Source organism: Rutidosis leptorrhynchoides, chromosome 4, assembly GCF_046630445.1.
Source record: "Rutidosis leptorrhynchoides isolate AG116_Rl617_1_P2 chromosome 4, CSIRO_AGI_Rlap_v1, whole genome shotgun sequence".
Classification (NCBI taxonomy): domain Eukaryota; kingdom Viridiplantae; phylum Streptophyta; class Magnoliopsida; order Asterales; family Asteraceae; genus Rutidosis; species Rutidosis leptorrhynchoides.
The window spans coordinates 56,130,825-56,155,117 of NC_092336.1; the positions used below are offsets into that span (position 1 = coordinate 56,130,825).

The 24,293-nt window shown below is 34.0% G+C and overlaps 2 protein-coding genes across 5 annotated transcripts; one reads left to right on the forward strand and one right to left on the reverse strand.

Annotated features, from left to right (window-relative positions):
- Positions 1–225: 225 nt before the first annotated feature.
- Positions 226–4,865, forward strand: LOC139839581 (G-type lectin S-receptor-like serine/threonine-protein kinase At4g27290). Of its 3 annotated transcripts, none has more exons than XM_071829677.1 (8): positions 226–1,495; positions 1,968–2,105; positions 2,229–2,383; positions 2,518–2,728; positions 3,036–3,273; positions 3,379–3,529; positions 3,626–3,800; positions 4,639–4,865. In XM_071829677.1, exons 1-8 carry the CDS (start codon positions 229–231, stop codon positions 4,689–4,691), a joined length of 2,388 nt encoding a protein of 795 aa, XP_071685778.1. In that variant the 5' UTR covers positions 226–228; the 3' UTR covers positions 4,692–4,865. The 3 variants fall into 3 exon arrangements, with proteins under 3 accessions (XP_071685778.1, XP_071685779.1, XP_071685777.1); XM_071829678.1 differs by lacking the exon at positions 4,639–4,865 and having other exon boundaries at positions 3,036–3,101; positions 3,204–3,273; positions 3,626–4,020; XM_071829676.1 differs by lacking the exon at positions 4,639–4,865 and having other exon boundaries at positions 3,626–4,020.
- LOC139839582 (uncharacterized) lies at positions 4,136–6,960 on the reverse strand. Of its 2 annotated transcripts, none has more exons than XM_071829679.1 (8): positions 6,869–6,960; positions 5,943–6,023; positions 5,636–5,703; positions 5,373–5,513; positions 5,180–5,221; positions 4,848–4,966; positions 4,559–4,660; positions 4,136–4,466 (listed from the first exon to the last, which is right to left on the reverse strand). In XM_071829679.1, exons 2-8 carry the CDS (start codon positions 6,020–6,022, stop codon positions 4,338–4,340), a joined length of 681 nt encoding a protein of 226 aa, XP_071685780.1. In that variant the 5' UTR covers position 6,023; positions 6,869–6,960; the 3' UTR covers positions 4,136–4,337. The 2 variants fall into 2 exon arrangements, with proteins under 2 accessions (XP_071685780.1, XP_071685781.1); XM_071829680.1 differs by having other exon boundaries at positions 5,180–5,224; positions 5,393–5,513; positions 6,869–6,923.
- Positions 6,961–24,293: the final 17,333 nt, after the last annotated feature.

Below are 24,293 nucleotides of genomic sequence, written 5' to 3' on the forward strand. Positions count from 1 at the left end.
TTGATCCAAACCTTAACGAAGCACGTGTCAAGGTTAGGTTATTGATGTATAAACTCCCATCACAAGATTAAATATAAACTGACAGCCGTGTTCAATGTTAGTACTACAATTGACTTTCTATACTGTTACTCCCAACTTAAATATGATACAGCAATTTTTTATATTTTTTAGTCTTAATTAATACCAAAAAATAACATATATGCAATGATATTAATGTGAAGGCAAATAATGTTATTCCCAGCCTTTACCTTTTTATTTCTAACTCTATCAACATGCAGTGCAGTAAACACCATTTCTGTTAATCAAAACATCACAGATGGTGACACAATCATTTCAAAGAACCAAAAATTTGAGCTTGGTTTCTTTAGCCCCGGGATTTCAAAAAATCGATACTTAGGGATATGGTTTAAGAACACATCACCTCTTACAGTCGTATGGGTCGCTAACAGAAAAACACCACTAAACAACACGTTGGCCAAAATCACATTAAGCAGCCGCGGGACACTGTCTATCGTAAACATCCGTGGCTCAATCATTTGGTCATCGAACTCATTGGCACCAAGGACAAATGCAAACCCCATAGCACAACTGTTGAATACAGGAAACTTGGTGATCAAGATTCGAAACAGTGTGGTTTGGCAAAGTTTTGATTACCCTGGGGACACGTTTATATCGGGTATGAAATTGGGTAAAAATTTGGTAACAGGAAAAGAGTTTTATCTGAGATCATGGGCGAGCGCGGATGACCCGTTTCCAGGTAAGTATACAGTTAGGCTGTTTAAGGTTAAGGGTAAATATCCACAAGTATATATCAGTAAAGGTTCTGTTATTGTATCAAGGATGGGCCCGTTTGATGGTATCGAGTTTGCTGGACATCCGAAATCTAGGCATGACTCGAACAACTTGTATCAAAATGAAATGGTTGTTAATCACAAGGAGATGTATTACAAATATAGATCTAATAGTACCGTACTCGCGGCAAGAACAGTAATGACGCCAGGTGGCAAACTTGAAATCTGGCAGCTGAATATGCGAAACCAAGAGTGGATGCAGGATCTTACGATACCGATGGATTATTGTGATAATTATGGATTATGTGGCCCATATGGAAGCTGTAGTACTAATACATTATCTAATTGTGAGTGTATGAAAGGGTTTGAGATTAAAGATGTGGGATACGATTTGAATCCGTATAATTGGAGTAATGGATGTAGACGAAGTAGAGAGTTGGATTGTGGGCCCGGAGATGGATTTTTGAAATTTTCGAGTATGAAATTGCCAGATACGCAAAATGCCGTGTTCGATGGAAGTATGAGTATTCATGAATGTGAGGTTGCTTGTAAGGATAACTGCTCGTGCACTGCGTATGCTAATCCGAACGTTACTCGAGGTTCTGTTGGATGTTTGCGATGGTTTGGTGATTTGATTGACGTACGAGTGTACTCAATTAACGGGCAAGATCTTTATGTTAAACTGGCGGCCTCAGAATTATTAGGTAATTATTAAGCTAATACATAAATTTATCATTTCATGTTAACGAAGCTTTAAATTTGAACCTTGTGTTGTACCTCAAATGGTAGTGGTCTGACACTCTTTGTTAGAGGTCAGGAGTTCGACTCCGAGAACTACAACATTGCACACAAGGTTATCCCTGACTTTGAAATCCACCCAAGATCGCCTTTCGCACACTGTGTTGGGGGTAGTGGAGGGGGGTGGGGATGTTTTGCCGGCCATGCCCTCGGATTATTGGTCCGGGTTTCCTTCAGGGTAGCAGTTGGGGGCGGGTTATGCAATAGCTGGAGATGATCGCGTGGGTGGTTTAGTCACCCTTGGTGATCCCAAATTGCTGTTTAAAAAAACGAAGCTTTAAATTTGTAATTATTGTTTTACTCGATTTCAATCTGTTATCTTTAGCTGATTGTCACTTGTATTAAAATCATACTGATTATATTGTTCATTAACTGAAGGAAATTCGATCGCTAAATTTGGCTTCAATAAAAAGTTTGGAGTACTCACTGTGGTCTTATTAACTTCGTCTGCTGCGGGGCTTCTGTTTGCAGTGTTGTCTGCTTGTAGAACGAAAATGAAAAGGCGTCACTTATTAGGTATGTAGAAGTAATTGGCAATTTCATAATTCTGCATACGAAATGATAGTAATGATTATGATTATTACAGTACTATTTATCAGCTTCTATCAGTAAAAAAATTGAATGAATGCGTCTTTATAGGAAACCAATATGCCCTTAATAAAAAGCATGCGACTGTTCAAATTCAAGATCTTGATGAGCTGCCTTCCTTTAGCCTACATGAAATAGCTAAGGCTACAGATAACTTCAGCATCAACAATAAGATAGGAGAAGGTGGCTTTGGTCCTGTTTATAAGGTAACGTTTTGTTCGCCTTAATTAATATGATAAGCAATATCATTAATCTAAACGATCATATGTATGTAGTTTTTGTTAGTAAAGAATTTGGGTTATATCAGCATTATAAATAACTGTGACACTTGATATTTCAGGGTGTGTTAGAAAACGAACAAGAAGTAGCTGTGAAGCGGCTGTCAGAAACATCGCAACAAGGGCTCGATGAATTCAAAAATGAAGTAATTTGTATTGCTAAACTTCAGCACCGCAATCTTGTGAAGCTTCTCGGATACTGCGTTCATGAAAATGAAATGATTTTGGTTTATGAATACATGCCCAACAAAAGCTTAGACACTTACTTATTTGGTTCGACTCGCTACCTTCTCACTGTGCTTAGTTGGAAATCAAACCTCACCAGTCACCAGCAACATATTTTTGGGTGTCAGAAAAAGGGTCAGAGACGGTCACGGGATAACCTGGTTAAGCCGCTTACATCTGAGTAAAAGTATTTTTCTTACTTGGATAGTCTGATCAGGGAAACCTTATTCGTTTAAACGTTTATCAAACTTACAACCCAATTATATAACCTCACTTTAATACTTGGTACTATGTTTTTCACAAATTAATGGATAAACAGAATACTTTGACTAATGAAGTGGTTATGTATCCACAGATGAAACGAGAAGCTCAATGCTTGATTGGCCCAAGCGATTTCACATTATTAACGGGATGGCTCGAGGTATTCTATATCTACATCAAGATTCACGTCTTCAAATCGTACATAGAGATCTCAAGGCTGGTAACATTTTACTGGATAATGATATGAACCCTAAAATCACAGACTTCGGCCTTGCAAGAAACTTTGTAGGATCGGATACCGCTACTAAGACAAAGAGAGTCATGGGAACATAGTAAGAATCTGAAATATCATATATTTTGATTCTAATCAGAAAAAATAAATAAATAAAACTAAAATGCTAATTTTTTGAAATATTTTGCAATCAATATTTCTGCAGCGGTTACATTTCACCGGAGTATGCATTACACGGGCAATTTTCTACAAAGTCGGATGTGTTTAGTTTTGGCGTTTTGGTTTTGGAGATAATTAGTGGTAAGAAAAACAGAGGATTCTCTCATGAAGATCATAGTGACAGCCTTATTGGACATGTAAGTCAAACTGATAGGAACCTAAAACCACCGTCTTATAGTATAATTTAAACAATTTCTTTAAACTTATCGATCACTATGTTTGGCCTTATTCAGGCATGGAGACTCTACAAAGAAAACAGGTCCATCGAACTCATGTGTCCATCCTTACGCGAGTCGTGTGTTATGTCTGAAGTATTACGATCAATACACGTTGGGCTATTATGTGTGCAACATCATGCACAAGATAGACCGACGATGTTTTCGGTGGTGCTGATGTTGGTAAGTGAAGGTGTGTTGCCTCAACCTAAACAACCTGCTTTTTTTACAGGCGAGATCCCTAGCGAAGTTCAGTCCGGGTCGTCAGTTAATGATTACACGATAACACAAGTGTATGCTCGATAGTTAGCAACTGTTTATGCCTGTTTACTCGTGCATAAGTGTTTTATACCTTTTATACTGTGAAATTTTGTAGTTACTAAGAACAGTAAGCAAGAGATGTTGGAATTTTATATGCAGTACATAAATCATTTTTTTTTTTTTTTTTTTTTTTTTTTTTTTTTTTTTTTTTTGTATGTGTGAGAAAACTTGTTACAGTATCACAAACCTACCAGATAATGCCTAATGGTTTGGGCCAAAAAGTTATACATATCTAAATTGGAGACTTGGAGTTGAAGCAGCAAACAAACCGAAACCTCCATATCTTTGAACAGACCTAATTTCACAACCCATAAATTATAGATTCATATTACAGCTTTAATACCCACTTTGTATTTACTGCCAAGTAATACAAAAACTTGAACTTTTTTCTTTTGAATACAACAAAAATTTATGAAATTAGTTTCCAGGCTTGATGCATGATTTCATCGTTTATAAAAGGGCGCAGCGACCACATCAAGCAGTAACTCTCTAGTTCTCCTGATGATGTATTTAGATTAAGTGAAGTAACTATCTTTTCCTGTACACACAAACGCACAAAAAAGTAAATTTCTGAATATACCCCCTGTACTGTGTCAATTTCATTAGGAAAGGACAAAGGAGCGTTATAACCTGCATAACATAATCTTGTTTCACCATGCTATATACTACAGCTACCATCGTGGCATAATCAACATCTTTTGGTTTCTCAGGGACAATTGAGACAATATCGTCCTACAATATGCGGATTATTGTTACTAACTGATAGAAACAACATGGTTCTCGGATCAATATATTCCTAAAACTTGTAAACGGAACACAAGTCTTCATCGATAGTAATCCGCTAATAGTTGAGATGAAGATGTTAACAAAAAATAAGTGAAATGCAGAGTGGAAGGCAAACAATATGAAATGAAGCTACCTCATTGGATGTAGGCGATATAGGATCCAAATTAGAAATATATTCCGTTTCAATTGCAGCTTCTAATGCCAGCTTAACATCCTCAACAAGGTTTTCAAGTTCAACGATAATATTTTTTGCTGTAGAAAAAAATAAGTTATAATATAAAATAACGATTTCATTTCAAATATGTCATGTTCAAATTGCATCAGCTGTTTGTAACGTTATCAAGATGACTTTTAAAAGAAGCATCATGTGTTCTATGCTATGCACTAGAATGGGACATTACAAATATACAACGGTAAATGTACTGTAAAAGACTAACCAAAAGAGTGAAATACTAGGAACGTTACCTTTACTTACATTACCCAACAGTTGAATATGGCTCGTATTCACTTCTGTACGCATATCACCAAAAGCGAAAAGAAAAAAAAAAAGTCAGCCTACCATGTGCATAATGCAGACAGATAATTTCAAATGCTGACCTAAATTAGAACGATTTCTAGAATGGAAAAGATCAGTTAAAAAAACCTAACAATCACATACACTTGTTGAGGTTTTCACACCTATTAGAAGTGTGTACATATCCAGCTTCAATGTAAGACTGCATCCTATGAGTGTTATTAGTTTTAACGACCTTCTTAAAGAGTTCCGATGTATTTTCAATAGGGGGTCTTCTGATGAACTCTACACAAACACAATTAAAATCCAAAAAAAAAAAAAAAAAAAAAATTAAAGTGATTAAGCCTTGTTTTTATACCATATGCATGCAGGAAACATAAGAAATTAAAAAAAAAAAAAAAAGTCACCAAGCCCTTGACGAAAGCTAACAAGATATCTATTCCCTGCATCATTTATCTCTTCAAATTTTGCAACCCTACAATGAAACAACAATTTTAGATACTTAAATCTCATTCTTTGCTTCCTAAGTGCCTATGAAGCTTATATTATTTATAACATAGTCAAAAAAGTAAATTCTTGAAATTGTTGATATTCGAAATATTGTTATTAGCCAATAGTCTTATGATACTTGAAGCTGCCTTAAACCAATATCAATGATAATAAAATAATCTCGTTTCATGAGATAGACGTATACAAGAAAAACAGTATACTAACCTTTCCATAAATTGCGAAAACATCTGGGCAACTTTCCCACCTTTTGTTTTAGAGATCAACTTAGTTTCTTTGGTTTCCATTCTGTAAAAAAAAAAAAAAAATTACAAATGTATCGTCTGAGAGAGATAAAAAAAACTTAAAATTACATACGATGCAAGTGTTAAAGAAAAGGTGTATATTCTGTTATATACATTGTTGTAAAAACCCTGATTAATCCCCGATTACTCCTTTTTAAGAACAGACGTATCCGATTATCCAGAATCCGCTTAATTAATCGGTCAAATGATAACACAACCCTGGTTATATATGCATTTTTATTTTTCATGTATGAAATGATAACATATACGGGGTAACATTCATAAGAACGTTGGCAGGGTTGCAAAAGTTGGCCGATATATCGCTATTCGGCCATATTACAATGCGATTAGAGGTGAATCGGCATAGTGGCTATCCCAAAAGTTAATAGAAAATGTACAAGTTTCTATTATTATGAAAATGAATCAAACGATATTCAACTAAAAACAAGTATAAGTCTATATTCGATTAAGCATAACTATCAATTACATAATCTAATAATGCAGTTAAATGTTTCATAATGTTTTCATGGTTGCAAACACAACACTCGTACATGATTCAAAACAGCTTGTAATTTTGCTAAAAAGACCCAAAAATCAAAAACCTAGAAATCGTAAGTGGGAAAATTAGAAGTTATATAAGCTCGCAACGAAGCTAACATTCATATTCTGAACGTGGTAATTATCGTTAAGTATAACAAAAGATTCAAATAGTAGCTACATGATATATAATATTTAGGGATTAAATTAGGGTTTAGGAAATCGTCGGTAGTTAGAAAGTGACCGAATTATATTATACAAGTCTAAAACTTTATCGTACCCATAATCGAAATGCTAAAACGAGAAACAAACCTTAACTCTGCAGCTGAAGAAGATAATTTAGCGGTAAAAGAGAGAACGATTTTCCGATGAGTTGTTAATGATGTTTAAGGAATTGGTGTTCCATGAAATGAAGGAAGTGGAACGAAGTGGAAAGAAGTGGAATGATAATTTAAAATTGCAGGCATGTCATCGGGTCGGGTCGGGTCGGGTTTAGGTAAGACCCGAACACGATTAGAAAAATTCGTCTCAAATCCGGATTCGAACTTGTTGTTTTTTTATTTAGTTACTAACTAGTGGGTAATCGAGTTTACCTACGGGTATTCGGGTCTGCATTTATTTAACAACTATTGGATAAATGAGTTATCCCACGGTTATTCGAGTCTTTTTCGGGTATACGGCTGGGTAATTGGGTATATGGGCCGGATAATCGGGTCGAATAATCGGGTATACCGTCCGGGTCTTTTTTCGGGTATACGGGGCAGGTAATCAGGTTTGTGTCTAAAACCATCACCGGACCCGAATCCGCAAAAAAAAAAAAAAAAAAAAAAAAAAAAAAAAAAAAAAAAACTATCCCCATAACCAACCCTAGACCTATTTACCCGGCCTGATCCCGGCCCAAAAATATCGGATTTCGAGTTTCCCCATCAGGTAGGGGTTTTTTTCCATCCCTAATGATTTTAATGTGATTTTTTTTCACTCCTTCCTTCGGTTGTTCATTCGTAACTGAAAGGTGATAATATATCCACTTATCAAATTGACTTAAATACCTAAAATATCCTTAAATGATGTATTGCACAGTTTTTATCTAGAAATTATCTGATGTTATTATTGAAATATAGTATGAAATAATTGTGGATCTATCAAAAGTGAACTTGAAAATATCACTACTAGTAACCGAAAGGATCTCACATTCATCAATTCCATCTTACTTCATTTCTTTTATAAAATGATTCGAGAACAAAGCCTTAGTTGATATATGATATTAAAATTACAGTAAACAAACGAAACTGAAGAAAAGAAAAACTGTAACGACCCAACCCGTTAAACATCGTAAAACATTTTTTATTTTTTTAAAAGGACAGGCTAAGCCTGTCAGGCAATTACCGCGGCGTGGTTCATCTGGCCGCGACGCGGCCCACGCTAGGAACTGGAGGTCAGGGACCATCAAAAAGTTGTTACCAAACTGCGCTCAAACTCGCGGCGCGCCCCAAAGGGGTCGCGGCGCGGCTTTACCCTGGACCTGATTCTGACTTATTAAAAATTATACAACACCAAATTTCGTGGTAATCGACAACCATCAACACAAAGGCTTTCCGCCGCGTAAGTAAATAAAGTGTACATGTTTTAGCAACCACAATTCGAGTATTTGACCACCGAGCTCCATACGCTCATTTACACATCAAAATATAAGTTTCGACCCACAAGTTTAAATACCAAACAAAAACCCGAGCATGGTGTTTGGGGTTAAACTACCCAAACCTAGGTCGAACTTCAAAAGCAATACGCTAGCATAATCATTAAGGAGTCTGCTAATCCAAGCAAATACCCTTGCCTTTATCCACGACGGAGCATGAAAAGGTAAACAACGAGAGGGTAAGCATAACTCTTAGTGAATGCAATAATTACACACACACACACACGTATATATATATATATATATATATATATATATATATATATATATATATATATATATATATATATATATATATATATATATATATATATATATATATATATATATATATATATAATATACCTACTTGCAAACACTTACACATTACTGCATATACTCTAGCAAACTAATGGCATATCATCGCAAGTATAACGCTAAATTCCCAAAACCACGAGCTAGCACAATTATTAGCATATAATCCAAACAATATAATATGCTATATCACTACACAAAACCACGGTTAACCAATCATTCAAGGAGATGCTGCTCGCTAAAGACCATCGGAGTTCACAACATCCGTTAGTGTACTTAACACCGCGTATCACTAACCCCCCCGGGTGGTATCTTAACACCGCGACTAACCCACCCTCAATGACATTGTGGTGTCTTAACACCGCGACTAACCCACATGTCATTAAATCCCGGAGTGGTGTCTTAACACCGCGACTAACCCACTCGTTACGTATTATGTGGTGTCTTAACACCGCGACTACCCCACATTTCATTAATTTCTGGAGTGATGTCTTAACACCGCGACTAACCCACTCGTTACGTATTATGTGATGTCTTAACACTGCGAATACCCCACATTTCGTGCCACACAACTAAATACATTATATACATAAATGCATAATTATTCCACTCACCTTAACGCCTTTTGGTGAAAAATACTCAAGCTTGCAACCTTCAATGTAACGTATCTATTACATTATGCATATAATTAACATACAACTCGTTGGACTAAACACCAACAATTTACTCATGTGCATTTAATGGCTTACTTGCATCAAATGATTCATTTATATCAAAACCGCCCATTTAAGGTCAAGACCACCCTAAATCACTAAAAGCTAGTGATTAAGGTCTAACAACACCAACTAACACAACCTTAGGGTATTTCATACCCATCTTACCCAACTAGGTCAACTATTACCCATTTGACCCATTTTAACATTTAGACTCACAATTTGGTCATACTTGAACCCATTTACAACCTTTCACTAACACACAAGTATATTGGTGATTTAACGACACAATTAACACTTACAATCACCAAATTACAAGACCAAACCCTATATCACAACCCTTAGGGTTTTCTTACATCAATTTAACCCAAATTCACCCATCTAACCCCCAAATGGGTCTTACAAGCCTTAAATGAACAAAACCCTAGCCATAAATCAAATTAACTCAAAACACGGAGTTAAGACTTACCAACACTATCACAATGTAGCTAGAGACGTAGGGAACAAATTTAAAACTTGGACTTTAGCTCGAAACAAGCTTCTTCCTTCTTTATTTGAGCTTTCTCTCTCTTAAATGGGTTCTCTCTCTAAAATTGAAGTGGAGGGGATAAGGTTGGTGTGAGAGGAGTAAATGACACCTTTGAACTGATCTTGTGGCCTTAAATCCGTTCACCATGGGAAAAATACCAAAATGCCCTTCTTCAATTTAAATAAACAAGGACTTTCCACCTGACGCCGCCGCGCCGCGACCTAAAGAGCCGCGCCGCGGCCCCATGCTGAAACAGAAGCCGCCAGCTTTTTATTATATACACAAATATGTACCATTCGGACTTGGGTCTTACAACTCTCCCTCACTTGACTCGGATTGCGTCCTCGCAATCCAGGCCGCATGACAAGCAGGAAGATACACCAAAACAAACTATTCAGATTCCCATGTAAACTCGGAACCCTTTCGATGACGCCATTGGACCTTAAAAGTCTTCACCTCCTTGTTACGCAACATTTTAACCTTCTCATCAAGAATGGCAATCGGTTCCTCCACATACTCTAACTTGTTATTCAACGAAATCTCATCCAACGGTGCCCACGTCGAGTCATCCGCAAGACACTTACGGAGATGGGAAACATGGAATGTGTTTTGAATCCCCGCAAGTTCTTCTGGCAACTCTAGTCTATAAGTAACCTCACCAACATGATCCAAGATCTTGAAAGGACCAATAAATCGAGGAGCTAACTTCCCCCGCTTTCAGAACCGTATAATACCCTTCCACGGCGAAACCTTAAGCATCATCATGTTGCCCTCTTGGAACTCAATCGGTCGCCTTCATTTATCGGCATGAGATTTTTGTCTATCTTGCACCGCCTTTAATCGAGCCCGAATCATCTCAATTTTACTATTCGTCTCTAAAACCAAATCGGTACTCCCGATTTCCCTTTGCCCCACTTCACCCCAACAAATAGGAGTTCGACACATTTGCCCATAAAGCATCTCATATGGTGGCATTCCTATACTAGCGTGATAACTATTGTTGTACGAGAATTCCACCAAAGGTAAGTGCTCATCTCAACTACCACCGAAATCAATAACACACGCCCGTAACATATCCTCCAACGTTTGAATCGTACGTTCGGTTTGACCGTCTGTTTGAGGATGATACGCCGTGCTCATCTTCAATTGAGTACCCATATCTTCATGAAACTTATTCCAAAATTGAGACGTGAAACGAGTATCTTGATCCGAAACAATAGATATAGGAACCCCATGTCTCGATATCACCCCCTTGATAAACAACTTTGACAAAGTCTCCGACGATATTGTTTCCCGAATGGGAAAAAACAATGTACTTTTCGTCAACTGATCAACCATTACCCAAATCGTATCGAATTAGGTTCTCGCCGTCTTCGGTAACTTTGTAATGAAGTCCATGGTAATGTGCTCCCATTTCCATTTTGGAATTTCAAGCGGTTGTAACATACCATACGGATTTTGGTGTTCGGCCTTAACTTGCAAACACGTAATTGTTCAACGTACTTGACAACATCACGCTTCATGCCCGGCCACCAATACTCTTTCTTCAAATCAAGATACATCTTCGTCGCACCCGGATGAATGGAGTACTTTGACTTATGTGCCTCATCGAGTAGCACTTGTCGGTAATCACCCATCTTAGGTACCCACACTCTTCCTTGAAAGGACAACAAACCATGTGGGCCTAAGGTAATAGACTCCGTTTGCCCCATGATTTGTTCTTCATGTTTGTTGTTAACAAAAGCTTCAATTTGAATCACACCAAGCTTTACAAGAAAATCGTGAGTAATAATCATGCGTAACGACCTCACTCTATAACAACCCTCACTTTTCCACTTTTAAATTTACTATATTGCCCTTAGGGTTTATGTGTACTTGTATTTAAGTATAAACTTGCTTTAACAAAACGTTGACCAAATGGTAAATTTTTAGTCGACACTTCCTGTTAAGTAAAGTTATACATTTCATGATATTATAACTACTAAAATTACAAATAATAATAATAATAATAATAATAATAATAATAATAATAATAATAATAATAATAATAATAATAATAAAAATAAAAATAATAATAATAAAAATAAAAATAAAAATAATAATATAGAATGAGAAAGTGAAGATATATACGCTTGTGGGTTTCAAATGGCAATAGCACCCAAATCAAAGTCGTCAGTAAACATAATCATAAAACAATCATCCATCGACTCTTATTATATTGGGACCTTGCCATCAATAGCTAGTCGAGTTATCCACTACATCCAATATAGTATAAATAAATATTAATAGAGTATTAGTGGTGTAAGTAATATACTATTAATCACTCCATATTATAAGATATAGGAGGTGATGTCGGTAAGTTAAAACAAATTAAATCACAAGACTCAATTGTTATTGTTGTTTTCTCTTAACTTGTTACCCCACCTGTTTCATTTCTCAAAACACACGCATGTTTTTGTTTACTAACTTTATATCTACATTCATGCACACAAAAATTTCTATATAATACTCCCTATTGTTGACTAACAAAACCACATACATGCATCTAAGATCTTTTAACTACTCCTTGTTTGTCTTCCTACTGCTCGACTTGTTATGTAGTTTGATATGTTCAAAGAGGACCACCAACCGAGCCATGATCCTCTAAATAACTCAAAAGAAAGAATTAAGTACACTAAAACCATCCAACAATTATGTCTACACTTTAACTAATTTTTTTTTAAAAAAATTATGGGCAGAGATAGTAGTAGATTAAGTCAAAAGTTGGAGACACTAGCTCCCATATGTGTTGGCTTTATTATCAAATTAAATATTAATTAATAACTAATAGTTACTCACCTAACATTCCAACCCACAAAGAGTCAAAATAACTTATGCTAACCTTAATATTTATCCATCTATATAATCTAATCATTCATATCGATTGGTGTAATGAACCGAAACTAATCGCCAAAAATATTTCGCTTACGCTATTCGGAATTCTTATTTTAAAATAAATTGGTTAATAGTGAAATAGTATTTTTAAACTTATAAAGGTATTGTATTAAATATAAGTTTAGTTATTATAATACCTTAAAAAAAAATAAGTAAAATAAAATAAAATGTTTTGCGTTTGCTGTACGTTCAAAAACCAAAACAAGAACATGCATGATTTAATTTAGAAGTTATAGTTTGGTCCCTGAACTATGACTATCATTTCAAACTTAATAGGTAGTTCATAAAATTTCGAATTTACCCCCTATATACAAAATTAGTGAGAAACTAATCCTATGTTAGTTACTATTTATTTATTATAATAAATGTTAAATTTATACAATTATTCAGGATATACCATTTCGGGTCAATCTCACATTTTGTCAGTTAGCTTTCAGTACTCATAATAAGGTGAGTTCATTTGCTCCCTTTTTATCTATATTTTTGGCTGAGAATACATGCACTATTTTTATAACTGTTTTACACGTTAGACACACGTACTCAAACTTTTATGCTATATACATGCTTTAATTCATGCTAAATCCATGTCGTAATATCGTTAATTGCTGAGGTATAAGATGCAAGCTTAGTTATTGTGAGTAGCGCTACTGAGAGTGACGTCTCTAGCCAGTTGACCGCTGGTCTTTGGCTACATAATAATGATTCAACGACATGAATAACAAGTGTCACGGGGTAATTTTGTTTAGTCACGATATTACAAACAACAACTCTTTCGATTGATATATTTGGTATCAATCAACTTTAAACTGAAATCTTGTGGTCTAATGCTATTACTGAAACTATGATTTATGATAAACCTATGAGCTCACCAACCTTTGTGATTGACACTTTTTAGCATGTTTATTACATAATGCTTCCGCTGTGTATTTGCTGCTTTGATGATGATTGCGTGCTATGCTTGGAGTCTTCATGCATTACCTATCATTTCTTTTAAAAACATTTAATGCCTTGTTCATTAAATACAATATAATGACTATTTATCTTCCAATGCAAAAACTCAATAAAAGTAATAAAACGTCTCATATAGAGTCGTTCACGTTATACAATTGTTTGATTTGATATGATTAGTCACAAATACCCCCGACCCTATTTGGGGGTGTGAAAGAGTGGCATCAGAGCCAGGCTTGTTATAGAGAACCAGGATTGCATTTTATGTGTGCCTTAAATGTTAGATAGGTGTCTTAGCAATCTTTAGGACTATAACCTTTCCTGCTTATTTGATGCATAGGTGCTTTAGATACTTTACCTACTTATAGACTTGCGTATTGCCTTAGAATCTCCTTTGGTATTCTGTTTCCTTTCCTAAGGATGTAGAGCCAAAACCCTATCTTCATGCCTGAATCTGACTTTGGAGGATCAGTTAGTATGTGATTGCTATCATATCCATACATCTCTTTGTGATCTGATTTCGCCATTGTGATTCAAAGTATTCTTTAACTCATGCGAGTTATTTTATAAGACCACCTCGGTTGGTGAAACCGAGGGATGTCACTCATGACTTCTGAAATGCTCGACATTCCAACGTTAAAGTTTGATCACTTATCCTGACCTTATGGGGTGATATTGTAATGGAAGTATGAATTAGTGAAATATAATGACGCCCGGCCAACATGATTATATTTGTGACGCCCCGTACAAAATCAAAGTGTACGGATCGTCAACAACAGGTCCATTACACGGTATAACACTATATACTGTTTTAAAACAAGTTTTGCATTCATGAAAAGATAACGTCTTTACCAACGTCAAATGTTTTACAAAAGATAACATGCTTCTACGAATAGAGAGCATTAACATAAGTACGTGACGCAAATGTCATTACAAAACCATTGTTCAAATATAACATAAGTTGTGAATGCAAAGTAAAAGTTCCATGATTGAGACATCTCTAAACAATGCAGCAGAAGTCTAACACAGCGAGTTTATAACAGTGGAAGCAAATCGTCTAAGCACCTGAGAAATAATGTGACGATCGCTCCAAATCCATATGGACGAACACGTCATTCATCGATTTCATTGCGAGGTATTTGACCTCTATATGATACGTTTTGTAAACATTGCATTCTTTTGAAAAGGCACACCATAAATGAATATTTAAATCAAAGGTTTTCGACAGATGATGATTTCTACATATAGACAATCACCGTAAATAATAGTTTACAATAGTACTTCCTTTGACAATGCAGTCAAAATAAGATACATGGTGATGATTTGGTGAATGCAACGTTTCCTTGAAAAATATGTCATGTAAGACTCCATGCACATAGCTTGTCTAACATATAAGCAAACAGCGGAAGACTTCTAGGGAACCTGAGAATAAACATGCTAACAAGTGTCAACACAAAGGTTGGTGAGTTCATAGTTTTAATATTTTGCATAATCTGTACATAAAGGTGGATCACAAGATTTCAGTTGCTTCATCCAGAAACGTTTATCAAAATATTCTATAAGATTGAGCAACCTGGTAACTAAGCTTTAACGTTATAATAAGTACCCCTGTTTTAACATACATGCAACCAACATGTACAATAAACGCAAACCAACGTGTACTAAACTCAAATAGCATACGTCTGTTTTATAGTTCAGGCTAGGGTTTCTATACCTGGAACAGACGAGGATGTCAAGCCCTATGGATCCATATACAACTATTCGCGCTCACCAGTTCTTATAACTGGCAGTTACTAGTTACCAAAGCTAAGGGATTTTCGGTTCAAACTCGGTGTAGAATTTAGTATGTACTTGTATCCATTGCGTTTAAAATAAAGTGCATGTATTCTCAGCCCAAAAATATAGATTGCAAAAGCATTTAAAAAGGGAGCAAATGAAACTCACCTTAGCAGCACATAAAGTCGTTCACCGAAATGTGACCGAAACTCGGAATACCAAATAACCGTAGATCTCAACCTAAAGAACATATGTTGGTCAATAAATGTCTATCAAGCTAGATCTTGTCATAGTGTATCACAATCCTAATGCTCGAGATCGACATACAAAAGTTATCAAAAGTCGTTTCAAAAAGTCAATCTGACTCAATACTATAGTTGAATGATCAGGGCAATCGAAACATTTTAACATTTCACATAGTTTCCCAATTCTTGTAAAATTAAACTATAGTTTTTATAAGGCTTTAAAATATGATAAAACAATCAATTTTGACAATTGTTCAACAAAACGAGACGTGCCTTATATAGAAATTCATTTACTCGATTAGTAATATCTAAAATTCCAATTTATCAATCTCATAGAGAAGTTGTTTAAATATTAATTTCAGATTCAAAAGCAATTCCAATTAACGTTGATCATAATTCAGTTGCCCATATCTTTTAATTCGTTCATCGAAATTTCGCGATTTCTAAATGAAAAGTTATTGATTTTTCGCCAGCTTTCCAAAAACATGCATATCGTATACCTTTTATCAGTAATATATGTATTTAATTTGTGATTCATCATAAACTGTTTAACGACGAAATTTAGCATACTAGCATGCATAAACATATATACTCGAGCACTAGACATGTATACACTATTAATATATAAAAGATAAGATATGAATGCTCACGTATCAATATTGTGATTCAATATTGCAGGAAAGTACGTAGACGCAACGTAGATGATAAACACTAGTTTGACTTACGAGCAATACCCCCAAATAATACTCATAACCTTCAAAGCTATAACCCATTATTTCCTTAGCTCTATCCCGCTCGAAACTCGCTTTGAAAATAACCCGCTCATAACCTCGTCGTAATATTTTATGTAATAATACTAATTAATAATAATATAATACTACTAATAATATTAAGATTAATAATAATATTAATCTTAATAATAACAATAATAATAATAATAATAATAATAATAATAATAATAATAATAATAATAATAATAATAATAATAATAAATATAAATATAATAGAGAGATTGAGATGAGAGATATATGAATTATGATTTAAACCGAACCAGAACTCGAGCATTTTATAGAAGAATTTGTGCACTTACACCCCATGCGATCGCATGGGGTTTCTTCCTCATGGCCATGCGATCGCATGGCAGTCACCTCCAGCTCACATTTGTTTGTTTTGTAGTTTGTCGACATAATATTAAATTAATATAATATATATAATTTAAATTAATTAATTATATATTATATTATATTCTCATGCCTAGTTAACTTGTAATCTTGGTTCCGATGTCTTGTACGTTGACGTTCGACTTATGTCCCGCTTCCGGTTTCTCGAACGCATTTTTGTGCGCTTAGAAAACTAATAATTTTCGTTTCGCGACGTGTACCTTTTTCAAAAATTAAACTTAATCATTGATAAACTATGTCACTCGAAGTGTAGCTTTAATCAATTAAGTGTTTTGGTTATTTGCTTCTATAAATCATCATCTCGTAGTATATACATATACATATATACATTTTTATTTTGAAATAGTGTTTACTTTAGCAAAGTTACTGTAGCAAATAGTGATTTTCAAAAATACTGTAGCTTTTCGGGTACTGTAGCAATTCAAAAAAATACTATAGCAAATTAGTGTTTTACTGGTTCATCTTAAACATTTTAGTTAACTTATCTAAATATCAATCGAATCAATAATCGAATGTTACTATCGTTTACTAAATAACTTGAAATCATATATATATATATATATATATATATATATATATATATATATATATATATATATATATATATATATATATATATATATATGCACATTAAGTTATATATATATTGTTCGTGAATCTTCGAGAACAGTCAAAGAATAATTGATTACATGAATATAGTTTCAAAACTTTGAGACTCAACATTACAGACTTTGCTTATCGTGTCGAAAACATTAAATCATTTAAAGATAAAGTTTAAATTTGGTCAAAAATTTCCGGGTCGTCACAAAAAACATGCTTAAAAAGTCAACACGAATGTTGGTGAGCTATATTTTGATTGTAAACAACAATGTAGTGTAGACCACGAGATTTCGTATTCAAAACAGTATGAAAAGTATATGCTTATCCGTAGGCACTCGGTAACTAACTTAACGTAAAAATAATATATCACCCCCTAAAAGTACACTTGGCAAGTGCGTATATTCTCGAAGTATTAAAAACCTGTTAAATGCTAGCACGACTAGCCCGAGTGGGGATGTCAAACCCTATGCATCCATATCTAAGATTCGCGTCTACCGGTTCATAAACTAATAGTTAAACATTACCGAGCTAAGGGGAATCTTTATGTCGTTATATCACCCACACATATATCAAGTTTAAGTACTCGTGTCTAGTATGTAAAACATAAAAAGCGCATGTATTCTCAGTCTCAAAAATAGTTAAAGTAAAAATGGAGTTATAACTCACAGTGAATGTGAGGTAAAATCGATACGAAAATGTAAGCAAGTAGTAAGTAGGTCCAAACAAGTAATTTGGTTGATCCAAAAGGTCCTCAACCTAAGTCAATGGTTACTAAGTCAGTAAATCATACCCAAAAGTTTAAAAGTAAATAAGTTAAGTCTTAAGTATCATCATCATCATCATCATCATCATCGCTATCATCATACGTAAAAGATAAAGTAAGGTTTTCAACAAGAAAAGAGATCGAAACAAAGGGCTGACTTCGGATAGCTGCTACGACCTATATACAAACTGAAATGACACGCAGCCAGTGGCCAAGGCTCCGTTTGTGAGTCCTCTTACCTCTGTCCAATTTTCAGATCCTAACTCGATGTCGTTTGACCGTGGCGACGGTTCAAGCGCGAGTAGGTCAGAAATTTCAGCACGTCGTTACGAAGGCGTAGTGATTTTCGGAAGGCTATAAATCCCAAACTGTATATCAGATTTAGGTGAGTCTTGAACGAAAAGTCATCTACTCAAACAGAAATATCTGAAAATCAACTTTCCAGAAGTCCCAGGAGTCTGATCAAACCCCTAAAAACAGAAACAATTGCTCCGGTGGGTTTCTTGGTGCTTGATGCTTATCACGGTTCTCATCCTTGATGCGTATAAGCCTCAAGTGTACAACTCTTTGATGTTTTAGCATCATTATGACCAAGTTTTAACCATCAACACATAACTAAAAGTGAAAGCTAACTTTCTACAAGTTTTGAACATCAAGGTTGTCTCTTTATTATATAAACACAATAAAGCTTCAACCTTTGTCCTTTTGATACAAGTTTATGCATCTTCTTCATATGAGATGATGAAGACTTGATTTTTATCACCATAAAAATCATAAAAAGGTTCCAAGTAACTGAGATCTACAATAATAACTTAGATCTCAAGTGTTAAGAAACCCTAAGCTAGAAAGCTTGAATCTTTACAAGATTAATGAGACCATAAGCTAGAAAGCTAAGATCTAGTAAAAGTAATAAGATCATAAACTAAAAATCTTAGATCTTTAATAAAATAATGAAACCCTAAGCTAGAAAGCTTGGATCTTTAATGTTCTTGAAGATCCTTAAAGCAAAAAGCTAGATCTACAAGTTACATGAAGATCATAAACACAAGTTTTGATCTTTTAACAAAATAAAGTGATCTTAAGCTTCAAAACTTAGATCCAACAAAGTAATGAAGAATCAAAGCTAAAAAGCTTGAATCTTTCATGTTCTTGAAGATTTCAAATCAAAGTTTGAATCTACAAGATGTAACAATATCAAAAAGCTAAAAAGATTGATCCTTTGATGATGATGATGATGATGTCGTGGTTAAGAAGAAAAAGAGAAGAAGAAAAAGAAAATTCAAGAACTTACAAATTTAGTGTGAGAAATACTAGAGAAAAAATTAGAGAGCAAGTGTGTGTAAAATGAGAATGAAATCAAGTGTGAAATGAAGAATGAGGCTTGATATTTATAGTGATGGAGGTGGTGGTGGGTGTCTCCAAACCGTAGGCATCATGGGGGACAAGGGGGACAACTTTTTGCTTTTGCATGGTGGTGGTACAAAGGTGGTGCTTGTTGTTGGGATCCCATGCAACATGTGTAGTAATGGTTAACAAAAATGCTAGTATGTTGGCTCATCTTAATGGGTTTTTGTCCTACATCTTAATGGATCATAAATCCATTAAAGTTGGGCTAATTTAATGGTCCATTAAATAGAGTAGGGCGGGCTTAAGTCCATTAAGGTAAAGAGTCCATTAAGACTAACTAGTGTGCATTAGTAAATTACTAAGCGTAATTAAGCGACCAATAGGCCAAGTAATTGTCATTAGAAAATAACAATTAGTATTATGTAGTCATAATATTCCAATTATGACAAAAGTTTAACGTGTACAAAGTACGTAGCTCGTTCAAAACGACAAGTGACACTAACGGTCGTAAAAGCATTCGAGGATCAAGTTAAGTGATTAAACACTTAATAGCACGTTGTAAGATATTAGTCAAAGTAATTAATCATGAATAAAGATCCCGAAGCATAAACTAGCTCAGTACACACATATACGAAGATTCGTGAAAGTATAGAGCACAAAAATATAAGTCGAAAAAGTCGGGTCGTTACATTACCCACCCGTTAAAGAAAATTTTGTCCCGAAATTTTGAGGAGTGACCAACAACGGTACCGAATTTGAAGAAGAAGGAGCGTATCAAAATTCCAAGAGACTCGTGGGCTTAGAAGTGAGCTATTTACCTTGAGAGACTCGTGGGCTCAGAAGTGAGCTATTTACCTTGAGAGGTACTTGGGCATATAAAAGTAAGAATAGGTATATGCCATTAATTAAGTCTCTTGACCTTAAGATCAACAAATTGATTTCATTTCTTGTTAACATGAGTATGTCATCTGAATATATATCCACAAAAGGAAAGATGATGTTTTTAGCTTTACAGGCATCTTCAGTAAGATGGATGCATGAAATGCATCATGAATGTTACCAACTCATGTAAAACATTGAGCGTTTATGTCGCAATACAAAGCTGACAGGTAGAATGGAAAACATGGTGATCACAACCATGCGACTTGATGTCTGGATAGTGTTAGCCACGGATTTTACTAACCCCTTAATTTCGGAAGGAGACCGTAGGCATAAAGAACCCAATATTTAAGAAACGTTTCATTTAAATAAATGAATTGAAATTTTAGCCGAGAGTGACTAATCAGACTTACATGCAATGCAAGCCATAATTATTTATAGTGTCTTCAGGACGGTCTGAACGAACAATGAAAGATATCACCCAGTTTAACATACTGCATATGAACTTATCCTGGGATGGAATGAAAGCACAGTTCCATAATGTAACTATATGCTGTCAGTTACATGCTGAAGTTAGGGTTAACATCGACTAGAATAACATATAGTTGCAACCAACGAAGGCATAAATATATAGAATAACCACATTAGTGTTATAGATGTTTTAAGCAGTCCCTTCCAAGAGGATAACAAGATTCATAGATTTTTAAAGTAATTTACATTACATTTTCGAAAGAAAATCGCACGAAAGGTGTGATATTTGAACGAGAGTGAACTCTTCATACAACGAGCGAGTTGATCTGAATTTATCCTTATACTTAAGGGGATGCGCGGATGAGAAGATACGTGAAACCTTGGTCATAAAGAATGGTTTACTCCAAGTGAAAAGAATCTCAAAAATGATTTCTTGTACCTCAATATACTGAATCATAGAGATGATGTTTACGAGGGTGTTGCGATTAGCCGTGAAATATTGAGAGTAGAAACCCACCTAGTGCCTTTCCTACAGTGGGGTGACCACTGAGTGTACCTCAGAAAATTGATTTATCGGCCCGCGTTTTTGCCATGACTAACCTTAAAAGGAACATTTTATGAGCGCAAAGACTTCCTAACAAATTTTATAAAACTGCCATCCAAAGTGGCTCAAGAGTTTTTAACAAAGATCTTAATGGTAAGCTTTATCCCTAACGGTGGGCGAGAAGTAGTGTGATCCATACATGGTGTAGTCTAATATGAAAACCTTTAATAAAATCAACCAAGGAAGTTTTGAAAACCCTTTAAACATTTGATGTGACAACATAAATGGAACGAAGTTCTTAGTAAATTTAGAAATAGTACAACGTGTACCATTTTGCATAAAACTATTCGACTTAAGTTAAACAACTCAATAAAGGAGCGATTTTTTTTAAATAATTTGAAGGTATAACTTAGTATGTACTAACCAAAATAAGTAAAGGTAAATTTATTAACTTAATTATATACATACATATATGATTAAATAAATCGCATAAGTGACAGAAAAATTCTATTACTTTCATTTGTCCATAAATCTCATGAGGACCGCACAATAAACGTGTAAAATTTTTGATAAACATAGTTTTTCGTATTTCAGAGGTTACGAGTTGAAAAAGATCGAGTGAAAAATCCTTGAATCATCGGGTGACATGTTACTAGGTAATGAAAACTAATGAATTAAATGTAGTTTTGATAATTATCAGGACGTAAGTCTTTGGGCCAAAAATGTTCACGTGCGAAGCCATTGCTAAAAAGTGAGGTATGAAGGATAGAGCATGAGGACGAGAAGTTAATCGCTTCTTGACTTTGCAAAATGCCAAATAGGTTGTGACTAATATTAAAGTCGGAATACTGATGATGTTAATATCACTAAATGAGAATCTCTTGGAATAAGTTAGGACTTAGAGTTATGTATGAAAGGACCTGTTCATATACATTATAAATGATTCACAATAGTTGATTACATTGCGAGGTATTTGACCTCTATATGATACATTTTACAAACATTGCATTCGTTTTTAAAAGACAAACTTTCTTTACATCGAAAATTGACAGGCATGCATACCATTTCATAATATCCACTATCCAACTATAAATTGATTTAATAATAATCTTTGATGAACTCAATGAATCGAATGCAACGTTCTTCGAAATATGCTATGAAAGACTCCAAGTAATATCTTTAAAATGAGCAAATGCACAGCGGAAGATTTCTTTAACACCTGAGAATAAACATGCTTTAAAGTGTCAACCAAAAGGTTGGTGAGTTCATTAGTTTATCATAATCATTTATTTCCATCATTTTAATAGACCACAAGAATTTCATTTCCAGTTCTCATAAATATACGTCCCATGCATAGAGACAAAAATAATCATTCATATGGTGAAAACCTGGTAACCAACATTAACTAGATACATATAAGAATATCCCCTATCATTCCGGGATCCTCCTTCGGACATGATATAAATTTCGAAGTACTAAAGCATCCGGTACTTTGGATGGGGTTTGTTAGGCCCAATAGATCTATCTTTAGGATTCGCGTCAATTAGGGTGTCTGTTCCCTAATTCTTAGATTACCAGACTTTAATAAAAAGGGGCATATTCGATTTCGATAATTCAACCATAGAATGCAGTTTCAATTACTTGTGTCTATTTCGTCAAACATTTATAAAAGCGCATGTATTCTCAGTCCCAAAAATATAAAGGGTAAAAAGGCAAATGAAACTCACCATACTGTATTTCGTCGTAAAAATACATATAACTTCATTGAACAAGTGCAAGGTTGGCCTCGGATTCACGAACCTAAATTAATTATATATATTTATGTGTTGGTCAATATTTGTCTAACAAATTAGGTCAAGTCATAGTGTACCACTATCCTAATGCTCGAGACTAATATGCAAAAGTCAACAAAAGTAAATTTGACTCAAAATAATTTCCAAAAATCTATACATGATTAATATATAGTTTAAATATCGTCGTTTTATATTTTTAAATATTTTTAAAAGATTTATTAGAGTAAATAATATAATTTATTTATTAATAAATAAAATTTTATATTAAATTTATATAATAAAATATACTTTTATATATATTAAGTAATAAAATTTATAGGGTTCATTTAATATTATAAAGATAATATGATAGGTATTATTAAAGTAAGTTATTACACGTAGTAAAATATGTTTGTATCACATATTTATTTGATAAAATAATATCTATAATGATAGTAAGTAAAAGTTGTATTATTTTGTAATAATAATTATTATTATAAAAATATCAATATTTATAATTACTAAGATGACATTATGATAAAACGATAATTCTAATTATGATAACTTTAATATTTACGATAATTTTTAATATTATCTTTAAAATAATAATTCTATTTAAAATAATAATAATAATGATATTTTAGAGTAACAATGACATTTCTATTAAAATGATAATTTTTGTTAAAATGATAGTTTTAATACTAACGATACTTTTAATAATAATAGTAATGATAAAAATAATAAGAACGATAATTTTATCTAAATCAATATCTTATAATATTTTAATTTCATCATGATACTCTTACTCATTATTTCCTAATCGTTTCGTTTAATAGCTTTTAATCGTCTTTTATATCGTGTTCATAATAATGATAATAATAGTAATCAAAATAATTAGGTGTTACAAATATTTGTTTTAATTACACTAATATTAATAATGATAGTTACTATAACATTATTAACGATAATACTAATAATTATCTTAATGATAATATAGTAATAATAATAATAACAATAACAATAACCATTTTTAAATAATGATATA